The sequence below is a fragment of the Dromaius novaehollandiae genome, chromosome 6 (assembly GCF_036370855.1).
Source record: "Dromaius novaehollandiae isolate bDroNov1 chromosome 6, bDroNov1.hap1, whole genome shotgun sequence".
Lineage (NCBI taxonomy): Eukaryota > Metazoa > Chordata > Aves > Casuariiformes > Dromaiidae > Dromaius > Dromaius novaehollandiae.
Genome location: NC_088103.1, coordinates 44190309 through 44214816, shown reverse-complemented (window position 1 = coordinate 44214816; position 24508 = coordinate 44190309). Strand labels below are relative to the sequence as shown.

Here is a 24508-nt window from a genome sequence, read left to right as displayed (position 1 = left end):
GAAAATAACAGCACCTACAGTTACAGTCTCCCCTTACCACTCATCTTTAAGAGCCTATTCTTTTATTCATTGTTAATCCTATCTGTTGAGTTACGAAAAAGCATGGTAAGAAGCCTGGGATTGAAACACTGGTAACGTGCATTATACAGACCACACATCATTATATATGTACATTTGACAGATTCCTGCTGTCTGAAATTTCTCCAACACCTTTACAAACATGACTTTTTTGTCATACTAGATTTGTATTTGCAGCTATCCAATACAGAAGAGCTCCAAACAAGTCTTAAGTGGTTAAGTTTTCTAGAATATGATTGCTAAAACCTGTATTATCTATTGCCATGCTAATAGCAACTTTTAAAGATCCATATTAGTAAAATTATAACTAACTCAGCAGATTCAAATAGAGATGACAATCCTGTGAACAAACTTTTCATCACAGAGAATCAACTACAAAAAAATGTGACATCATTTTATAATCCTGGTATTTGATACAATGAACCCTGTTCATTTTACTCAAGACAAGATAACAAGAAGAAATTGGGACAACTTTTTCTTAATTTACATGCACTCACTGAACAGAATTAAAGTGATAGTGCTGGCACATGCTGCAATGGCAACTTAAACTATCACTTCTAAAATGAAGTAATGTTCATGTTCATCTTCTATTCTACTTCATTTTGCCTCAGTGTTTTATTCTGGGCTAAATGAAATGCTTTACTTTCAAATTATAATAAAATACATCCAAGACTCTTTTGGGATATCGCAGTTTACATTTCTCCTTCTGATACAGGTAAGAAAGAAATCTATGCAAGGAACATATCCTACATCTTTCTTTTCAGTTTTTGTAATCTTGTGGTGCCGTCTGCAAGACTCTACTAGGCATTAGACAAACATCTGCCAGGAGTGACTTAAGCACAGTTGATCCCGCTTTAAGGCAGAAGGATGGGATAGCTGACCTCTTGAGGTCACACCTAGTCCCATTATCTTCCACGCATTTTAGAGGGAATGACACTACAGGAAAATCACACTGCAGGCTGAAGATAATTCCCCTCTTAGTAAAACCCTATCTCCAGGAAAATGTACCAGCAATCAATAATTACCTGCATGGAGCATGAATTTTCAGACAACCCATTCAGTATGATCCACATAGGCTATGACCCTGATTTTTTTTTTTTTTTAATACAGAGGTTTACATTCTTTTCTGTAGTTACTTATCTCTTTTGTCTGTAATCTGTACTTGCTTGATATTATTAAGGAAAAAATTCATACTCTAGGGTAATATTTAAAATGAAAAAACATGCAAATGAGAAAACATAAAAGAATACAGGAGTTCTTCATATTTCTGGTAAAGCTTAGGGCATAAAGAGTCACTTTGCTAGGAATAATCATTGCACACAATCGATGATATGTAAAAAACGCAGTCATGCAAAGACCTAGGTGCATATATAACTTGAAATACCCGAGTGTCTCATTGCACTCAAGAACAATGAATGGAATTTTTTCCCATGTCTTAGAAGTCAAGCACACATTTAAGGATTTGCAAGTCTATCGCTGTAACACATGGACCATATGAATACTATCCCTCAAGTTTTAACATCAAACAACAATAAGTTAAATTTTTATATGACTAAGATGTTTATTTTATGCAAATAATTACTGAGGAATTGCTTATTTCTAAGCACATTGCAAACTTACTGATTAATTTTTAATACCTGCAGTCAACCTCTTGCACCTTCAGAATACATTGTGACAGGTCAGAATTATCCTGAAATAATTTAAGAGTATTACTGGTTACACAGATGTTTATTAGGACCGTATTGGCTTCTTTTTAACTGGGGAGTGAAACCATGATGGATATTAAGAAACTGATGACTTGTACTGCATCTGCCATATATATTTCAGGATTAAAAGACATACCCCATCTATTAGCCATTAACATTTGAAGTCCTAACATCCATTACTCTCTTTTGTCACCCAGCTAGACGAAAGCTCTCTGGCAAGCATTTGCTCTCTGAGCTGGGGGGGGGGGGGAAAATCACACCGGCACAATCACTCAATGCCCACATATGTTTAACCTACTTGATAATCAATAAGAAATGATAATCCAACAATAGAAAATCATGGATAATTTTAAGTTTCCTTTTCCTATTCCTTTGCTTTCTTCTAAAACCTACAGCAGTTGTTTGGAAAGGCTGACTGTTCTTTTAACCAGTCACACTTGCAAGGGGAAAGAAAAACAAGTGCTGAATCCTATGAAACCTAGAGGTCACATACAGCTGCTATCCATGCTGACGTAACTCGGAGCCTGTGCCAAGTGATTATATCCCCAGGAGTATAAGAGCCTGAAATCTGAGGTTGAATTTAGAAACCACTGAAGGGGACAAACACAACAGCTAGCTCTGCAACCACCACAAGTATACCCGCTTCCCAAATGTTTCTGTTTTGTTTCCCCTGACACACTGGAGACCAGGATCTACACTTTGGGTTCACTTGTTTGGACACACTGTACTGGAGGACTTGAGTTAACTTAATGAGTGCTGCATGAAAATTAATTATGAACATGAAAATCATTTCCACATTTCCTCTATGACCATAATTTTAGAGGCAGAGCTGGACAGTATTTGAACTTTTCAGTGTAAACAAACACATGAGAAATCCATCATTACTAAAGGGCTGCAAACCGCAGCCAGATTCTCCTGCCCTCCCTGTATATCTAAGCTTTCAGGAAGAAGTGGGGCAGGAATAACCATCTATATGATCCTCCTGGGAACTGTCCTCCCATTCTTCTTCTCCCCACCCCTCCCAAATCACTTTTTTCCTCCCTGTTCTACACAGAATAAAATGCAAGACCTGCAGTATTTTAAATATGACCAAACTAAATTATTCTAACATTAAAAAAGTAAACTGTACTACCGCCACAGCAAGCGAACATGGCCAAATGTTGTTTGGTTCTACAGCTGGCTCCTGGTCTCTCTGAGAAATCCGGAAAGTTGGCAGGAAACACAGCACCGAACAGTCTTACAGGATGTGCAGCAACTTTAGCTTTTTATTCTGTAATGACAGTCCGACAGCTCTGTGGATCCCACAGGATCTGTCCAGAGCACAATGTGGGGAAAGTGGCCAAATTCGTCCATGAAAAGTGCTTATTCCTCTGTACTTCTAGGTGTACCTTATGAATTGCTATACCTGCTTGTTTCTAAATCTGCCGGAAAATGCTGGACAATTCTACCTGAGAGAAGCAAAGGGTTTCTCCAGGTATTTTCTTCTGTACATGCAGCAGCAGAAAAATATGACTACAACTCACAAAGACACCAATGCAAAACCTGAAGTTTACTAACTCTTCAGCATTTTTACTACATACAGAAGGCCAATAGATAATTGCTGAGAATGACACTTTTCAACATACAGGACCAGGGACAAACAGGTAAAATTGGACTGAAGCAGAATATTTTTGGTAAAAGTCATAGACATTAGGAATCCCAAAACACGAGAATTTAAAACCAACTGAAACAATTTCAGAAAAGTTGTGGAGAATGGAAGAAAGCCACTCAGAAGACTGGAAAAGGGAAAACGTGGTAGTTTTCCATACACTTTTCACAGAGGTACTCCATCAGGATAAGGCTGATCATATGCTCTTAAAATCAGGAGAGTTCATTTCAGAGTGGAAAAGATGTATTCAAAGCAATATATAGGAGCGAGAGTTAAAAATAAACAGACTGGAGTCTGAAACATCAAGGCACCTTCCGTTTATTGTCTGCGTTTCTATTTTGGCAGGCTGCGATAACTTGAAAGCCACTCAAAAACAGGCATGTGCCAGCCATTTTACAGAATAAGGCTAAATAAAAGGTAATTGCCTGAGCTACTGCCCATCCAATACATTTCCTGAAACATGAATCTTACGAATACCTTCAATCTGACTCATCCATATAGCACTCATCTCACAGAAGAGTTGTAACTTTGCATGCTTCAGTGTAAAGTTGTTCCAGCCAGCGAGACTGTAAGTCTAAGTTGAAAGGAACACCCTGAAGAACTATAGCTATGCCAATTTCGAGCAATACATTTAAAAAGAATGCGAACTGGTTACAGAAGAGCATAGAAGTACTTAACACTAGTATAAAAAAGAGGAAAAGAGAAAAAGCAAGATTGGGCATTAGCTGCAGCCAAACCACAAATAGCTAAAACCCAAGATAAGAGACCGCACCCCACAGACTTTGTTACTACAGCTGGTCTGTTCCAACACCACTTTGAGTAGTTTAATATGCTCCGTGGCTGACAGCATAGGCTTGTGTTAAAGTTAGGTGTCCTCAGTCTACTGTTTCAAACCACATCAGTGTGTGACTACTTGCTTCTTCAGTTAACATAGTCTTTCAGAAGGCCACATGCAAAACTGCTGACACTAATGTAAACTCACACACTGCACCTCAGCTCCAGTGTTTGTTATTTTTCCATTCATGCTTAGTCTGAACTTGTGCCTCCTCTAAAACACAGACTCACAAAGGAAAAAACTATCTGGCCCAATTCCCTGTTGGAGTTCTCCTGGCTTCAAATCAGACACTACTAAACAGTTATTTCTATCACCACTAGACCAGGAAGAAAAGAAATACTTGTGACTTAGAGATAAAAGATAAATATTTTTAAAAACCTGTGTAGTAAGAATCTTCAATAGTACTACAATATGCTAAAGCATCAGTATTAGAATGACAGCTTCTGAAAAAAAAAATAGCATTATAAGAGGGCCAAAATAGAGGACCAAATTTTGCGCACACAAACACCCCCAGTACTGCCGAAGCAAGGCCACCAGAATTAGTGAAACAAATAGAAAGAACAGCATTTGCTTGTACGTTTTGCAACATATATAATAGATTTCTGCATCCCCAAGGGAGACTTCACCACTAAAACAGAAGACAGACCTTATTGTATTAAAAGCCACAGTGAGGTCTTCAGCCAAAACTGTGTAGCTTGGTTTCCCACACAAGCCGTCTTTGGTGGTAGGATTGCCCAATCCTGCCCACAGGATGAAGATACAAAGTTCCACCCATATGAAGACACAAGGTCCATGAGGAATTCTAGAAATCTCAGAATATTCAGGAGACAAGGCTCCGAGAAATTTACCATGTCCTTCCAGTTCCCACATAATGATACAGACCTATCTGTAGTTCAGGTTGAATGGTTTCCCACATCTGAACAGTTAGAGAAACTGGAAGGACATAAAGCTGACACTTTTTCCCTCCTGCTGCAGACATTCGTCCCTCTTTTCTAGCTGTGTTCACACATGCACTTCATCAAGAACGGCTCTCATCAGCTTTGGTGAGAGTGAAAAGCAATCCTGCTGCATAGATGAATACAGTTTCATTCCTGACTGCTTGATCTGATTTTGCCACCTACTATTTTTCTTAGAGACAATAGCAGAGGAAGATGTTGATGACCAGAAAAAAAAATAGCCTCCCTTCCCCCCACACTTTCTATTTCATATATTTTGAATTTAAAGATGAACCAAACATCACAGCAATGAGAGAAAGCTCTCTATTTCCCCAGAGTTCTTAGATCAAGACCCGAAGATGTAGTGTATCTGAGTTCCTTGTATTTGAACAGGTGAATGTCAGAAAGTTTAAATCTCTGCATATTTCTTTTTGTTTTCTAGTGGCATCTGAGATTCTCTTGCTCTAAATGTACCAAATGTACTAAACCTGGGTACTACATTATTTAATGTACTAAACCTTGAATATTCTATACCCATTTTACAGGTGCAGAAAATGAGCTACGGAGAGATTAATTGCTTTGATAATGCTCACTCCTGTGCCTTAACGTGCCTTAACATTAAAGTCAGGGAGCTGAAAGCATGTTTTCCATTTTGACCACTTAACAGCGGTACTGTCTCTTCCAGTTTCCTGGTAAACAAGACAGAAAAGTCTTTACAGGCAGACATTGAAGGAGGCTGTGTGTATGTCTTAAAACATGGACAAGAAAGTGATTATACAGAGATGCTTTCTGAGCAGAAAAAGAATATATAATTCAAACCCTCTGAGAGGAGTTCTACTGCAGCTTCGTTCCTACCAAGGAAACAATATATAAGGCAGGTCTTATAAGTTGGCACAAACACTGCATTAGGTGGATGCTGGCACAAATGCTGTCTATCAGAGGATGCATGGACACGGTGGAGTAGCACTTCTAAGTACACAATACCCATCATATTGCCATTTTACAAAGAACTTTAGTTTGCAAGAATGTTACTCATGCTAGGCCTACATAGAAAATTTAGCAATTACTAATATTCATCACTTTTCACCCCATCTATCTTTCACCTTTTTCCTAATATAATCTGTGTATTGATAAGAATAGCAGGAAATGACTGTGTTGCTGGCACAAATCACAGTGCATCACATGTTTTCAGTAGCTTACAAGCTACTTACTTCAGCTACTTACAAGCTACCATTTCTCTGCAGAAGTTTCCCCTGAAGTTGTCAGTTATGACCTTACTTACTACCTGCACTTTGACTTAAACTTCCACAAACTGTTGTGTGACATCAGTAATTTTATGCTCAATTTTCAACATCTCTAAAGAAAAACACACACAAACAGAAAAACGCACCCAACAGCCTGCCTGGAACAGCATTATTTTACTTGTCTTCTGTATGTTCTTGTTTTTTGCTTCTCAATATTACACCTTTCAAAAACCGTGGCAATCAAAAAAGACACCCAGGAGAATGGCTGGCTGGAACGGAGGAAGGCCCATGTCACACATACTCCATTTGAAAAGAACGTGGCCAGTCTGCTGTAAGCGATCCAATCTTAGTGAAAGCTTGTATTAACACTTTAAAAGATACCCAGAGCCTAAAAATCCTACCCGTATACCAGTAAGTCACTGCTATGCCTCGTAAGTTGTATTTATCATTGTATCCTGGGTCACGCTGATGATCTGGAAAGTATGCAGCCGCGCATTAAAATCATGCTGGTATTAGACAATTTCTCCATTGTAGCAGCTGAAAGCCTTGGTAACATGAGAAAATTTAAAACTAAACTTTTTAAAAAGTATCAATGCTTCAAAGGAAATGTTCCCTTTGGGCCATTTAATAAAATCCAGATTGTGTTACTTTCCACTATCCTTAATTGCGATAAAGAATACCTTAACTCTGAAAGTAGTCCTGTTTATTTCATCTGGTGAATTTTAAGAAGTTCAGAAGTGTAAGATAATAATAAGCATTAGCTAGGTTTGTAGTTTCTAGTACTATGGGATTGCTGTAAAAAGCTTGGCATGGCATTTTTCAATTCTATTTACATCTTACCACACAATCATATATGACTATACAAGAGATTTTTCAATGTTTCTCTGCCTCAGGTAAGAGTTTATTAGTACGAGCAAACAGCAAAGGCAGTTTAGGTCAAGGGTTACTACAACAGTTAGAGTTTTGTTTATAGCTATGTAGTAAAGAGAGAAAGTCAGTTTAGTGAACAGTAAGTAGCCTTGCTTTTATCAGGTTATTTTGAAGACTGCAGCATCATCCATCAAGAGTACAGATTTCGAAAATCAGTTACACAGTAACAGAAACTTAGCAAACATCCCCAACTAATAACAACAGCAGGGTTTAAATCATATTCCTATCACAAGAAGAAAGTTCATTTCTTACCTTGTAGGTCCTGGATTTAATGGGGAGATACTCTCAGCCAGTGGCACAGCAGCAGGAAGATGATCTGAGATGCTCTGACCTCCAGATCTTTCTACACTCTTTTCCTGAGTGCTCCTTTTTATATCCTGCCCATTACCAGGAAGCTGGCCTGATTCTGAATCTTGTGGACTGCCCTACAAGGAAAAAGAATGATTTAAACAGCTACTGCTATTTTGGAGGACTGCAAATTTTAGAGCATATGTAGCTTAAGGGGTTTTGTTCTGCCCACTGACAGACAACTTCTGCAGTAGACTTCACTACTTTGCTGGAACTTGCAGGTTCCAAAGACAAGCCATCTTCTTTTCTAACTACAGAATAACAGAAGGAAGTGGTTGAGCCAAAAATAAATATGAGAAAAAAAACAGAGAGAGAAGAATGCAACGATTGCTCTAAAGCTGCTCAGGGCCTTTACTGACCCAAGGAGGGTATCGTTTTCTCTTTTTTCCAAGCCTGGCAAATGCTTCCTTGCTAAGCAACTTTAAAAAGGAGAAGAAGCTATAAAAGGAGAACAAGCTATAAACTTTGACACTTGTAATATTAGCAGCATCTTTGGAGTCAAGTTACAGACAAATAAATAAAACCAACTTCAATTAAGGCCCAACACTTGAATCCAACTCTAAGTTATTTCCCTCCCAATTCAACAATGCTCAGAACTCCTCTGAAATGAAATGGAGGGCTTGATTTTCCATTATGTTGCATTTCTGTAGTAACAGCTACAGAAATGCTATTATGCTAATTTGGTAATGCTGTATCACCTCTTCTCCAAGGTAAATGCTTACCCAGGATCTTCACCAATAGCAGGAGATGTGTCTTTACCTTAGCATTGCTTCGTTTTAGTATTGCAAACTTGGTTTTGCTCTAAGGAGCTAGAAGGTAGCAGAGTCTTGGGCAAGGGCCAGAGTTGTGACTGTAGTGTGCCCACAAACCCTTTGGGTTCTATAAGTTGCTTACAACAGATAGGGGCAAATTCCCGATGAATTTATTTGGCAGGAGTATCTTTAGAAGGCAAAGAAGTGATGATAATGGCTGTTGTGAACAGTATCTGAGCATGTTCTTCAATTATAACAAGAGAACTGGAGAGAAAGAATTAAGCATCAAGCAAAAAAGAAGTTTGAAGGAGGAAGCTACCTTTTCAAATCCTCTTGCATATCAAGCAATACTGAAAGAGAAGCAAAACTGAGTAATCAGATCATCTTCAACACACAATCACACCATCATTTTAAGCATTCTTAACTGTACTTGTAAAAAGCCTATGGCCTTCTTAAGGGCAAAGACATATAAGGATATCTACCAACCACAGGAAAATGTCATAGATGAAAAGCACAGGACACAACTCTGACTAATCTCTTGTTCCCCTAATTTTATTCTCAATTTTAAGTTTAATTTTTCTTCTAGAAGGAGTCAGTAAATTTTTCATTGCAGAAAGCTATTGTTTATAAAACTGCATTTCTCTCTGTGTGAGCATGGTGTGCTGTCACACAACTAAAGACTTCTCTTGATCAGAGCCAGGAGTGAGAGACACCCAGTGGACGAGCAAAGTCCGTGTAATGAGCAATTGAAAAGGTCAGGGCAAGCTGAAAATATAAAAAGACTTCCTTTAGGCTTAAGGCAAATTTGATTAACTCTCATATCCTCTGCCTTTTCCCAGAGGATCCCCTTCACTACAGCTTTGTTTGCAAAATCCCCTTTATCACATCACTTTCCGCTGGGATAGACGAAAGGCTCTTGGTTTCATGATTATTAAGCACTTACCCAGCATGTGCTGACATCTGGCATTTGAAATATTTATCTAAGTATGTATGTTGGCCCCAGAAGCACAACATACAGCAAAAACCTACTAGAGAGCATCTCCAGATTTAAACAAAGAAGTTTGTTTTTTTCCAGCCAGAAGTCAATAGAGCTTGCTTAGGTTTGGGAATTTTGTTTTGCTTTCGGTGCTTTGTTTTGAGCAACCTTAGTTTTGTTTGCATGAATTTTTGTGGAGAGTTCACTTCAGCATGCATAGATGTGTGAATATAGAAAGAACTATGAAAATGCATTATTAAAGTATTAAAAAAAACCCAAAACAGTGACTTCTGCAACCACACAAAATTCTGCTGGAACGTGTTTGTGGCCCAGCGGCCACTCACGTCACAGCACCATCCCCACACCCTAGAGCCTTCCCCTCCTGCCTGCTAACCTTATCACTGTTCCAGAGAATGCAGCAAGTCGGGGTAGAAGGGTATTTTCATCCTGGCAGCAGAGGAACTCTCTCAACTAGATGGGCCTAACCCCATGGAAACCTTTGAGTCGTATTCGGCGCATGAACTGGAGTTGATTCACCAGGGCAGCAGGACAGGAACAGTGCAGCGGGTCGGTCAATTCACAAGCCACGTGAGGCAGCCAAGGTGCCACGCTCTAGTTTAGCCAATGTATTGTGTCTTCTTGTGAGAGCTACATTTGGGTCAGTCTGGGTGGTGGGTCACAAATGAATGCCTCACAGTAGCAACCAGATGAATTTTAATTTTCAGGCCACTTCCATAAAAAAATGACCTCTTTTCCTTTCCCGAAAGGGGGGAAGCAGGACAGGGAGGGTGGGGAGAACCACACAAAGAACCCAAAGAAATTAGGCCAATTTACAAATTTGTCCAGATGCCTTCAACAGTTTGTGAGAGCAGTGAGAACTAATTATTTTTCCTCCTTTCTACTACTACTGCCATCTCAATTTTGCTTCAGCTGATTCTGGTGCTAGGCAGGAAGAACAGCTCACAGCTCTCTTCAGAAGATGAAAAGCTGCATGTTTTGTCTGCTCCTTCTAAAGCCTTTGTCATCTTCCAAGGCACAAAGGAACACAGCAAAGAATTAAGTCATTAACCTATTGCACTCTTTGTACCCTCACATTCCTTCTAATTGATCTCTCTTTGGCAAGATCGACCACTTCACACAAAGGGCTCCTTTAGGTTACCATCCTCTCTATTTTACTGGCCCAAAGTCATCCCACTTTCAGAGCCACAGCTTCATGGGGATCCCTCCTGCACACAAACCTTTGAAGATCCAAAGCCAGGAATCCCAAGAGCCACATGATAATCTGAATTTAATCAGCAAGAGGGACTCTTAAGGTACTAGAGGAAACGCTACTCATCGGCTTGTCAGATAATAAACCTAACAGCGTATTGCCATCAAAACTCAAATAGCAGTAACAAATACGATGATATATAACACAGTGGTTACATCTGGTACTTACAAGCTAGCAGTACAGTTCTTGCAGGAGAGTTTGAAACTGTAACATGGAGTCAGGCTATTTTGCCTTCTACTTCCTGGGTCTGACACTTTACAGTATGGGGTCAGAATCATTTTGGTAGCAGTTGGCTTGATTTTATTTTCACTATTTAACTCCATAATTCACAAGTTGGCTACTTAGCATATACATTTTAAATAAATGCTATACCTGGATGCTTTATCATCTCTTACACCAAGTCTTTATATAAAAAGAAAAACTCAGTGGATAGGGCAGAGAAGACAAGGAGGATGAAAGCAGCAATATATGCCTCAAAAGGTTAGCTAGGTGCACAACTTGAAGATTTCACTTAACATTTTCCATAAACTGGCATGAAGTTTTTTTTTTTCTTTTAATTGCTTTGTGCTTTCAATGATCTCCTATTTAAGTAGATACAGTCCAGCTCACAGCTATCCCTGAACAACTGTAATTGGCTAGAGAAAAATCTAACTCTTGTTCTCAGACTTTCAAAGATAACCAAATTTAACATATATTAAAACAATCTGTCTGTACAACATAACTCCTGTAGGGGCAGGGAGGAGTTTGGATTGTTGACACACCTCTTCCTTTCTTCCCAGGCTGTCAGGCATTTGAATGATCAAAAAGTAAAGTTATCCTTTCAGCTAGTCTGGCAAGAGCATATATGGCCAGGAAATATTTTCAAGAGAAGCTTAAAGAAGGATTTTAACAATAATATGAAAATAAATCTTAGTGTAGATATTTAAGTGAAAGAGGCACTATTAACCTTCCAAGATATAGAAAAGCTTTAAATATGATTATCTAGGTTCAAGGTACTAATTTAGTCATCACAAAGGAACATGGCCTGTGAATCTATGCCAGACAGCAAAAAAACCCCAAATTTAATTTCTCTCTCAAGTTTTTCAAAGTTAAGGTACAAAGTTATTCAAATCAGTAGCTGACCTAGCTTTGCAGAATTATTTTTAATGAACATCTGTGAAAACAATTAGACTACAAAAGACTACTTTTCACTCAAAAGTATCATCAGAAAGCTGTTATTAGAGAAATTACCATTAAAATTTCAACACATACAGACTCTGAAGTGAATTTACTATAAGAAGCTTGCAGCTAAATTCACTTTATATTCAGTTTAAATGTGGCATACACTTTAAGACTTTGAGATTATAAAAAGTTACTTAGTTAAAAGACGTAAACAAAAACTGCTGAGAACCTATTTATTAAAAATAAAAATATAATTAAGTCTAGGATAATGAAAAACTAGTTTTTCACAGAGCCTATACAAACAACAGAGGGAACATAAAACCTATACTTTCTTTTTTCCTTTAAGCCTGTACCATATTTAAATGAATAAATCTATTTCTCCTGAAATACACAATGTACTTTGCATTAAACCTTTCCACAAACATTAGACTCTCTGCAAAAACACAAAATAAATTGACAAGATCATTTTACTTTTCTGATCTCTTTGAACAGGAGCTTAAAAGTTTAAAAAGAGAATTCCGTTAACACTGCAGCCAAAAGGATTATGTGAGCTGCCATACCCTGGCTAAAGTTATCACACCAGAAAGAAATTCCTTTAATGCTACATGGGAGCCTGTTCACAGCACTGCTCCCGAAACACGGACTCTCTGCTCCTGGTTCGAAGCCATAGCAACAGCATTACGTACTGCTACAGCAGTGTGTTTCCCAACAAGCCACCAGGCCCCCGATCACGCCATACAAAACAGACCTGGTTTTAAAACCTAGTATTCACACTTCACCCCCCACCCCCACCACCAAAAGTGACTTCCCTTAATTTCCCTGTCTTTCTCCTTTCTCTCAAAAAACATTGTGTCATTTTACATTTCCCCTCTGCAACATTCCCCCATTAAACACATCCTTTTATAGCAGTTGCTGGAACATGCCATAACTCTGACTGTAGCTGAAAGTAATCTTTGCAGAGTTACATTAAGTTTCCATTCTCCCTAACTCCCTGTGTTTACTGGAGGGCGGGGGGATTGGAACAAACCTTGAAAGTCTCTATCAATAAACCAGAACTTACCTTCTATTTTTCTCCACATCTTCCCCTACAAAGTATTTTTTTACGGGGCAGTTTACAGCTTGCCTGTTACAAGCCTCAGCGCGTTCACTCCAGGCCACCCACTTCCTGCCCAAGGACAGTGGAGCCAGCAACGTGAGCGCAGGTGAACGCCGGGAAGCAGTGCAAAGGCCAGCCCGTGGCACCCAGGCTCCGGTTTCAGGAACAACTGCCAAGCTGACCAAACCCGGAGAACGAACATATGGTCCCCGTTAAGGACAGCAGCCACACACCTCCTCAGCCAAACGCCTTGCACAAGTGTGACTTGGCAGGCTGTTATCAAGCAAAAAAAGGGTACCCATGGTACTCATCGAAAAGGTCCCGCTGCAATATTTTGTATCTAACCCATTGCTCTCTTCACTGCAGTACTGACTGCAGGGAGGGTAGTGGAAAGCTTTGCATTCAAAGCCTTAATCTGTAGGCTGTTCCTCATTCTTTTTATTATACTTCAGTATTAAAACCACTTCTTAAAACTGGGACATCCAAAATAGCTTTCAGTGATTCTTAACACACCCAGATTAACAAAACAGTTTCTGAAACCTCCACCTAATGCCCTGACACCTACTAGAAATCACTACCAATGAAACCTAAGTATCCCAATCTATGCTAGAAAAGTGGATAGAGGAAAAGTTCTCAAGGTTAAATATTCTAAGTCTTCTATAATAACAGAATTGCATAAGTCAGCCGGTTGGGAAATCATACCTGTAAAATAGCTCTTGTAATTTTTTTCTTTTTAAGACGGAGCAGTTTTTAGGAGCTACTTTTTTGCTCTTGCAGCTTTTCCTGCTGTTCTGCAGGCACTATAATTGGTTAGTAAATTAGATTTTTCACTGTTTGTATCTTTAGCAGTTGAAGAAATGGTATTGAATTAGATAAAATTTAGATAACCAGTGGATATTGCTTTTAGAACCAGAACTTTTCAATCAAATCAGTAAACACTGGTCGACAAAATTACTGGTTACAAGACATGTAAGTAACTGGTTACTGAGAATTGGGCCAGGCTTGAACATTATGTGATGGTTAAGATCTGAAGAATTACACAAGAAATTTGGTTTTGTCACATCACAAGAGAGCCAAATTCTGCTTTTAATAAACAAATTGTTACAGTAGCCTGCATTATTCAGCACCTGCCCATTGCTGATAACAGCTAGGGTAAAGCAGTTTAGAGAGCGTGATGACCATCATGACCACTTTTTGGATTTTTGCCCTTAAAGCTGATGAAAGACCAAACATCGTGACTTCTTAATTAGGTGAACATGACTACAAAATGATCATATGAGAAAAGCAAGAAGTCTTTGTCCTTATGGGAGATTCCATACAGAATTTTGCAATGGCAGTTTGTCATTGCTGTTTTTTGTTTTTGCTTTTGTTTTTTAAATCAGTAATTGGCTGTTGTTTCCAGCTTGGTTTATTGTCTGCCACAGGAAAAGAATTTTAGGTTCATGCCATTTTTAAATTAAAAAACTAGAAGAGCCAGGATTGAAAAAAGTGTTATTTGGTAGAATTCTCATATAAGCTGCTTCTTACCAATACAAGAGACAATGGGAACTGCAGTAGAGTAACAAGTATTTGATTATTCTGGTTGCAACCTTCTATTATAAGTATTTATCACTTTTTCTTAGTGGAAAAAAAGTTGCTTTTCCTCCAGAGAAATAAGTCCAAGCCTACAGAAATGGCTCTGGCTGCAAATGTGAAAAAAAACTGTTGCATATATATACTTAATCACCATCTTATCCTTGGTTTAGCATTCTTAGCTGAGAGGAAATTGTGTATTCTGCTAACACAAGAGCAGTTCAGACCTTCAGGCTTCACCATTCACGTTTGGGATCTTTCTAGCCTATTGAGAGCACTGAACTGTTTATCTTCAGATCCTCCTAACATCAACATAAGCGTCTTCTCAATAACTTGCTATGTTTCAGCGTTATTCTGTGAGAATATACATAGCAGATGAATGAGTCTGCACCAGGCTAAATGAAACATAGTTATAAAACTGGCTTCATGGTTCTTGTTAACACCTAGTCTTTCCTCACTTTCAGTCTTTCTTCTGTTTATGCTCAGTGGGCAAAGGAAAATTCCATTATCCTAGTAACTCCAAAAGTCTCACCGCAGCTTTTTAGTCTTCCTTTGTCCCTTTGCTGACAGTTGCATGAAGGCCTGACAAGTACCTAAATTATTTTCTTAAAGATGATAGGTGTATGAGATAGAGTAGGAAAGAGTGGATAATCTTGAGAGAAAAACTTTCATTACATAATTTGCAATTTCAAGTCAATAGAATTTTAGCTAAAACAGCATTCTAATAACTCTTTCTTAGCAGCCTAACAATAAAACATGTGAGAGGATGCTGTTAGATTTATACCAAGTACTATCATGAAAATTCTCTCTAAACTGAGATCTAGAATCTGTTGTGCTCACCAGCTGACAGTGTTTGCTTGTGTAGTAATTACTAACTACCCTTAGCTGTGGATAATGTAGGTCCAACATTTTCACACCATTTCTAAATAGAGAACTGTAATGAATAAATATAGATTTTCTTCATAAATGTAAAATATTTTTCCTTTTCATCTGTACTCATAAATGCACATTTCCAGTTAGAAAAGGTGTTGGCTTTACAGACGCAAAGAAAGCTTTAACTATTAATTCGGAGGAGGGGAAGGAATGGTCTTCCAGCTTCCTTTTTACTATGCTTTCAAGTTAATACCCCTACACAACTTTGCTTCTTTCATCCCCCCTACTTTCATTCCAAAGGCAAGATGACAACAAGTATAATAATTAATCACTGCAGTGAGAAGGGTTGCAGAATTTGCTAACTTACATAAATGGATGTATAATTCTCTGAAAAGAGGCAGTGTTCTTTTTGTTTAAATTCAGACAAATACTTGGAATTACTCACCATGGAAATTTAATATTGGACCAGTACTAATTATCTTTGAAAATAAGCATTAATGAATGTGGTGCCAGGATGCATGCTGGAACTGTGTAAGTATCACTAATGTGCACATTGGCCTGTAGCTTACTGCCACCCTGTTCTACGGAAATGTTGACTAAAATGATGTGGAGCAATTCTGCTGCCCTGTGTACTCACGATGTGCAATGGATTACATGGGAAAAGAAAAGAAATAAAATAATAATTTAGAGAGTAAAAGAGGTGTATCATGTCAACACAATATACTCAAAGAAAAGCCCAGGCAGGATAACAGTGTACCTAATTAAAACCCTATTGGCAAAACTATTATGTAGAAAATTGGCAATGTATTTTTGTTCACAATTGAATATTAACAATGTAATGCATACAGATGCTTTTGCACTATTTAAAAGGTGAGCAAACACAGTAGAAGCACTAGCGCTCACAGGAATTTCGCCAATTATCATCTACAGAATGGAAACTGAAAGCTGGAAAACTGCCTGCTAATGTGCCTAACGTGTTCTCTGTTGATCCCCATAATACTGGAATGTGAAAGAAGAACCATGAGAATTAACTAGACCCATCATTTCTGCATAAGCACGAGGAAGTTGAAATACTCGGAAAGTAATAATGCAGAATGTGCAGCAGTCAGATTCGTTTAGAACAATTAAATGGAGAAGCCCTAGCAAGAACACAGTATGATGTTTCAGACAAACAGATAAACTCTTCAGAAGTTATGGACCCTCCAGCAAGTATGCAGCTACTGCCCATCTTACACATTTCAAGGTAAAAAAGAAACAAGAAAAAAAAGATTACAATACATTTATGTTTATGTTTACAGAGAAACAGACAATAATACAGATGTGAAATAACTAGCTTTGTTTGGCTATATACTTATTCAGAAAATATAAGAGGTGAAAGGATAAAGCAAAATATAAAGAAATAACTTATGTGATAACTGACTTTGAAATTCCCTCTTCCACTGTGGGGAAAAAATACTTGCTCCTGGAATTTCAATTCAGCAGCAGTTTTCACCTTCAAAGAGCTTTACAATTACTGGGTAACCTGACATTTCTGAAATCACAAGAAAGGCTGTGAAATATGACTACTCTCCTCTTCAGAACTGTTAGTGGCCAGAATTAAAAACCTGAGTTAAAATCACTATATATTAAAAACAAAAAAATCTATTCTAGCCTTAGCATGTTTTGTGCTCATGTTTCCAATGCTAGGGAGCTCTTTCTGTTTATAGTTACTACACCCACCCCTTTAAAACTGAAACAAAGATGTTCTGGTAATAGTGTAATTCTAGTAGATGGGAGATCACAATAAAAAATAACGATGAAAATCAGCTATCCTGCATTGTATAGTCAGTTTGGGAGCTGGTCCCTGAATTAACTGCAGAAACCTCTAGAACGGCAATGGCAGAGGCTGGGCTGCACAGCTGACAAGCTGAGCTCATGCTCCTTCTCATGCTGCTGAACTTTTTGGGCAGCAGATAGTTTTGTTGATTCTAGTCAGCTCAGCTTGTTTCATAAGCAGGGTATATTTTATAAGCTGGCCTCTCAGTCCAGACTATCAAGATGCCTAGGGCTGAGAAAATCCAGAGATCCCCCAATTTTTATGAAACTCTGATTCTTTTCTTTTTATTATTACTGTGTATGTGATACTTGGATATTTGGCTGTCCAGAAAAGTTGGGGGAAAACCTGAGGACTGACCTTGCCATTCCCTCTGTACTAGCCAGTGCATTTGGATGGATGAAGAAAGATGTGTCAAACGGGCAGTGTGACAGCTGAGATCTCCTGGAGTTCCAGAAACAATTGTACTTTTCATAGTTTCTCCCCTAAAGGAGGTAGCTTTGTATTTCCCCTGCTAAAGGCTGGATCTTTAGGGTCAAATCAGGTAAAAATACTGTTCTTCTAGATTTGTTTCTTTTTCAATTTAAATACATGTCTCTTTATGTGGAGTTTTGCTTTTCAAGGAAAATGCATCTTAAAAATAGCCTATATTTAATTCAGCATAAGCCCAACATGTTGTGCCACTGACACAGATTTATTTGGAAGTGAGCTTTGCCATTCTAATAGGACAGGGCACAAACCTAAAATCTCTGAGCAACTCTGGCTTTGTGTACCACTAGAGCAAAGCAGAACATGGTTAGTCTCAATGTAAAATCACTCAATGTAAAATACATTGCTGGCCCCAGCCTTATTTTATCTATTTATTACCTTTGCTTATTATTATTAAATTCAGTTTATATTCTCCTCAGAGCACAGTTAGTGTCTTTACTTTTTCTGTAAGTGCCTACTATATTCTTCATAGTAGAACACTTACTCCACAGATCCTCTCTCTTATTGAGTTCTAAACTTAGCACAGTCTCCCATCTTTAACGTGAACCATATGTACAGCTTCTATATGACTCAGCTGAGTGCTAGAACTGGGGAGTAGTGTTGCCTGATAAATATATAAGCAAAAACAAATCATGTCAATTGGTACTGACTACAACAACAAAATCCACTGCTCTTAATAACACATCTTAATTGTGTTAGAGTGGGAAGGAAAGCCAGCATGCAGAGGGTCAAATACAGGCCATTTTTTCTAAAGAGAGATTGCTACCAAAGAAAAAAAATTAAAAGAAATCAGATTTTTTTTTACAACTTGCTGAAAACTTAAATGTAGCTGCTTTGCAAATTTGCGGTCAGTGTCCAAAAAAAAAAAAAACCCCAAAACCAAAAGCAGATGCATAACAATAAGAACAGCCAAGCCTGATGCTAACATTTTGAAATGCAAACCATGTAAATCAGTTTCATCATCCACTGCCTGCTGTGTTCCTCAGCTTGGTGGTATAAGGATGGCTTTATTTGCATTGGGAACTTCTGCCTAAAAAACCCCACATTTAAACATTTCAGTGACTATACTGGTTTTGACTATTTATTAGGCAATACTTTTTCAATGGCTGTTCAGCAGCTTAAGTGGCTTTCAAAAGTTTCCTTACTACCACTAATTATTTCACTGTGAAGAGTGACTTTTAAATTAATTTGAATCAAATTAATTTGATTTAATTTTCTAGCTTTTTTTCTATCTGTAAAGGAGACTAGAAGCTTCCTTTTCTTATCAGAAAGGAAAAGATGTTTATTAAAAGTCTTAATAAACTTAATGAGATTTAGGTAAATTCTTCTCAGCTTCAGGCATTATTATGTGGACTCCTGAAGAAACACACTTAACTTTCACGAACTTCCTAAAATGCAAGCTGTTGGAGTTGAAATTCTCATTATTTACATACAGGAATTAACATCTTCCCCTCTCCCCCACCTCTGAAAAAAGTTTGGACCAAATCTTGGGTTAACAACACAACTCTGTCCGGAACAACCAAGAATTACAGCAAATAGTCATTTAAAAAAAAATCAGCAAATTTGGGTAGCTTGTAATAATGATTCTTGAGAGGGTACACTTTGCAATACAGAAGGTACAGCAGTATTTCAAAAAGGAAGATTTGCTGAAACCTGAAGTTGAAACAAGATGAACCTTAATGCATTTGACCATCTACCACAACATATGGAAGAAGAGAGGGTGAAAGGCCTTCTGGTATTTTAACTGTTAAAATCAGATGGAATACATCTTTTATTCAAACTTACATCAACATGGTAACTTCTAATGCAATTGTACACAATTAGCAAAAACATACAGGTTCCCTTCATTTCAACAATTTGAAAACAAATCACCGAACACCAACACACATTAACAGGATGCCCAGCTTCTAAAATGGGGATAAATTCCTGGGTCAATGCACGCACACTACAAGGTGATCTCTGAGCAAGGAGGCATGGCCACGTATCAGGCCTCGGAGAGCACTGATGGGATGTGATGGCCGTGGCCCCCAGGGCACGGGATGTAATGGCCGTGGCCCCCAGGGCACGTAGCAGTGTCACTGCTGAAGAAAACAAACAAAATGCTGCCCTCTCTCAAGTACCTTCAATAATACTTAGATATCAGGAGCGTAACTGAGAGCAGAACATAAATGTGAAGTAAGGGGCCAGTGAAATGCCTTTCTGTGAGCTTTGCTGTAGGGTCGTAGGGAGAGGAAATGTACACACTCACCTGATTTTCTGCATTACTGTTCTCATTGCCCATTTTGATGCTGAAGTCCGCTCTTACACAGCAATTAAAGAAACAGTACTGGAAGAAATAAGAAACCTGTGAGTCTTCTGTAAAAAAAATCAAAACTGCTGAATATTTGGGAGGAATATCATCTTGGTCCCCCTATCAACTGCCCCTCCTGACACTTAGTCTTACTAATGTCTAAATGACTACTAAAGCATCATAAAATCAGGGAAAAATAGCTCCTAATGGTTTGGATTTGTAATGTCTCCCTGCTGTCTCCACTACGCTGGTTCTGCTTATGCTGACAGACACTCCTCTAAACTCAGTTTTGATAAACTGTTTCTGGTTCATCATGAGCCTGGTACACTGCATGTGTCATCTGAGCAGAAAGGGACTTTCCTTGCCAAAGTTACTTTGAATGGACAGCCAATACAAACCCCTTTTTAACTGTACACAAACCACTTTTATTTCTTGGAGTTCCTGGACTGATCTGCATTCTTACATTGGCTAGACCAGCAAAGTTAAACCTGAACACTTACTATAACAAAAAAATGTTTCCATACATGTATTCAGCTTTAAGGAAGAGTAAATGCATTCTTTATCCTTATCATTGCAGCCATGCTGTTCTTAAGCAGGCTGCTTACACTTCTACAATCTAAAACACATTTTCTCTAAACTTAACAGGATCTGCCTGCCTTAATTGCTATTGGTTTTATACTAATTCAACTCCAATTATTTAATTTCAAAAAATCCTCCCAGCATTAGAACTGTAACCAGCAGCTGTGGAATTATTCCCTCCCCAGCCATTATTCATTTTTGTATTTTTTTTTGTACATTCACTATTGCATAGCTGGTTCACAATATAGATTCTGCTGTAGACGTTTACTTCTTGTTCTAGACATTTTATTTTGGAGCTCAGGCAGTAATATTCACTGTATTTGTCGAATTATGAGACAGGTAAAATTACACTCTGTCTTGAACTTTTTTTTCCAAAGAATGTGAGATTGGTCTATAGCATATGTCAAGAAAAACTCCATTAAAGTCAATGTTGTTTTGTGACTTTAAAAGAAAGATTACACTTTGTTAGCCATAGCTATGAGCTTTTAAGGAGTGTTATTAATTATTGCTATAATATACTTTTTAAACTTGAAAGATTGTTCTTCTTCACAGGCAGCTTGGAGAGAGAGAGGAGCTTGGTGTTGCGCTTATAAACTACGCTCTGTTTAGACTTGAGTGTCTTCAGGGGATATATTGGTGCTTGAACTTGCTTCTGTTGAAATTGCTGGGACCAGGATTGTACTCTTAGCAATTAATTAGCAACACTAGCGTTTATCTGCAGAGATTACTGCCAAATCATCTACCATTTTACAACAGTGCTGTAACTGAGTTAAAAACTGTCTGTGATATTTTCAAAATCATTATTTCTCAAGTATGAAGTGCTTCATCACAGAGCAGTGCACACACACAAATTTTTACAGACCCAGCTCAGCAAAACATTTGCAGACAACAGGTTAAGATTATAATATTTTAAATATGCATTGATAAAACAAAATATTCACATGCTGCTGCAGCAGCTAACTAAGGATACAATGCCTAGGAGAGAAATAACTTCTCCATAACAATATGCTTCTCTCAACAGCCCCACATTTTCCTGAGGGAGACTATACTGGCATTTCCGTCCCGCTGACCTAACAAGCTTTTCTTTTCCCAGAACTTCTGTTCTCACAGACATGATGTGAAAACTCCAGGAAATTCAAAGCTCTCAAATCAGTCCAATCATGAGCACGTGCAGTAACAACATCTGCTAGAGAATGAATGAAACTCTCCAAGTCCCTGTGGAGCCATTTGGTTAATCAGGGTAGGCCCTTGTATATCAGTGACACAAAATGCAAATTGAGATGTCACGTTCTTCAATAAATTAGCCAGTGTACAACATAATGTTGTTCTATTTATTTTAGATTAAATTCACTCCAGTGCATAATATCCTTTCAAGACTTCTGCACCAACTCAGCAATATGGACTCTTAAGAACAGCAACTGCTAATAGAGCCTGAATTAGTGATATTCAGTTGAAAGCAAAAATACTTTATTTACAGTTTATTATTAAAATATATAGGTGTTAAAATACAAAATTATAAAAATACAGTGAAAGTGCTAGCTATCACAAACATATCACTAACATATCACATCAGGCTATCTACTTACTCTTTCCTTATGTATGAAACTTCACAATTCTCACATCACCATTTGCTCAGTAACGAAGATAGATGACATAAATAAGGAATAAATGCTCTGTAGATTCTCTAGTAAGATAAGTGATAATAATAATATACATGAAAGACACTGCAGAGCAACTAAGATAAATTTCCAAATTAAATTTTTATTTTAATGCTTTTTATATACATTATTTCTAAAACATTTTCTCAATGCACAAGCAACGCTTACGTTGTAAAATACATGCACTTTACCGTATGTATAGAATTTAAAATAAACATTAAAACAAGCTAAAATCCATTTGTTAGATAAACATAGGCTAATCAAAAGATAATCTCTCATCTTTCTATACTATCTTTTAAAATTTACGTGTCATTATTAAAATTATTTCAGCACTACATATTTCAGAAGTGCTCACTAGTACCAAATTGGTCTGATGAGCCTATAAAGACATTTGTATATGTACAGTAAAACAACTTGTTTCCTAAAAGAAAAAGGGAGAGAGAACGTCTAACTTTACACTTACACTAAGGTTACGTCTGGCAGCTTTGGATATACTGGCACTTCTAGAGCGTGTCTTCAAACCATTCCTTCCATCTTCACCTCACAAGTTTCCACCTTATTTTCCTCCTACTTCTCCCTCAGACTGACATGAAATGTAAGCTTTCTTTCAGGGACCCACCTTCATAACCTGCTGAACAACCAACTTGCCTCCACCCCAGGCATAAAAGAAAACAAGTTATACTTCTTCCACCTGCTCCCCCTCCACCCCTGCTGTGAGAGACTGCAGTGGCTCTGCATTTCATAAATTGAATACTAATGTTTTTCACAAAAGTAACAGTGGGAAAATGCTTTTGGTCAAAACATATTTAAGTTCCAGTGTTTCCTGGCTTATGTAGTGCTAATGCAGTGCTTCTTGCATTATAAAGATTGTTCAGCAAAACAGTATCAACAATACACTGAAGTTATGTATGTGTTTTCAAGGGAAGATTTGTATGGGAGGGAGAATATCTATTCAGCATTTTGTTTTTCGGTTTGTTTATGTGTTTAAGCTTGTTTTTCCTTTTTTTCTAGGACTGTTGAAAGCTCTCACAAATATCTGTTAACTAATGTTGATGTTTCTGTTCAGGTTACTTGTTAAAAATAATTTCCTGTTTAATCATGCTGAAGGGTGGAGACATGACAAAAACTCTTTGAAATGTGATGTTGCAAGAAGCACTGGTTTATGGGTGAGCTAATTGCTATTATTGATGCTCACTGTCGATTCCAGCAATGCACCCATAAATTACAACCAATAAATTGTCAATTTACTGCATCCTGAAGAGTCACAAGGCAGCATTAGTGACTCTAGCACGTCAAACTCTTACCTAATATGAAGAAATGGCAGGACTTTCATAGGGTACCTGTTTGCTGTGTCTTGGCTTTCCTATGATTATTCTCTATTCCATAAAGTCCTGGTCTACAAACATCTGGCTTGAGAACATCAGCCATAGGAAGACCTGTAATGAACTGTTGCAAGGTCACGGTCTACATGACTACACCTGCTCCCATAAAGTTTTGGGTTTTTTTTATCAAGCTGATGATCCAGCTGTATTAGCCAGTATTATTATACCACTTTAACACACTGTTTCTGATCAAAGAAGAATTCTACAGGACAGAAGTAAATCACTTGTATTCCCCCCAACTTTTTCAGGTTATATGGTATGGTACATATGAGTGAGTTTGGTGCCATGTGCATAACACAAAATGTCAAATAAATCTGTGCTATACCTCTCAGAGAGTTCAAGATGGCTGCAGATGGAAAAACAAAGGTCTATAGTGAAACTTAGAAATAACAAGATGTGAAAGTGGCTGCCATATCCCCTTTTCTCTGGTCTCCCTATCCTGCTTCAGGATCTGGAAAGGCTGAGGTTCATCAAGTCAAAATTTTAGTCTGCTCTTCCTTAGGAAAAAAAAAAAAAGAAAAGGCCATTGTAAAATTCATTGCTTATAGACAACAAACTATGTAATGTTTGTATTTGGGCCCTATGCCATGAATTTAAAAAACAAAGATCTTGTGGGAGATCAGGAAAACACAAGATTGTTAATATATCCTCATTTCTACTAGCCACATTATTTCCTCATATACAGAAACTGAGCTCATATTTGGTGCAATTCCACTTCTAATACTACGGCAAGAAAACTCCACAAAGTATAAGTGAGGAAGCTGCCTTGCAAAACAGTTGTCTGACAAAAACTCAAGGGGAAACAACCTTTTGGTAGTTGATCATCATTTCGGATGGTGTATTTGTATTTGCTATCAAAACATGTGCAAAGGA

General features: G+C 37.9%; 1 protein-coding gene across 9 annotated transcripts in view; it reads right to left on the bottom strand.

Annotated features, from left to right (window-relative positions):
• Positions 1 to 22845, bottom strand: part of TACC2 (transforming acidic coiled-coil containing protein 2) — a 136005-nt gene extending 113160 nt beyond the window's left edge. For 7 of the 9 annotated variants that reach the window (XM_026114965.2, XM_064514337.1, XM_064514335.1 and 4 more), the window contains exons 1-3: positions 22717 to 22845; positions 19975 to 20052; positions 7629 to 7801 (exon numbers count right to left, since the gene is read on the bottom strand). In XM_026114965.2, the coding sequence (XP_025970750.2) occupies positions 7629 to 7801; positions 19975 to 20007 (206 nt within the window). In that variant the 5' untranslated portion in view covers positions 20008 to 20052; positions 22717 to 22845. Of the gene's footprint in view, positions 1 to 7628; positions 7802 to 12943; positions 13222 to 19974; positions 20053 to 22181; positions 22280 to 22716 lie in introns of those variants that run through there. The other 2 variants (XM_064514334.1, XM_064514338.1) reach the window with 2 other exon arrangements.
• Positions 22846 to 24508: the final 1663 nt, after the last annotated feature.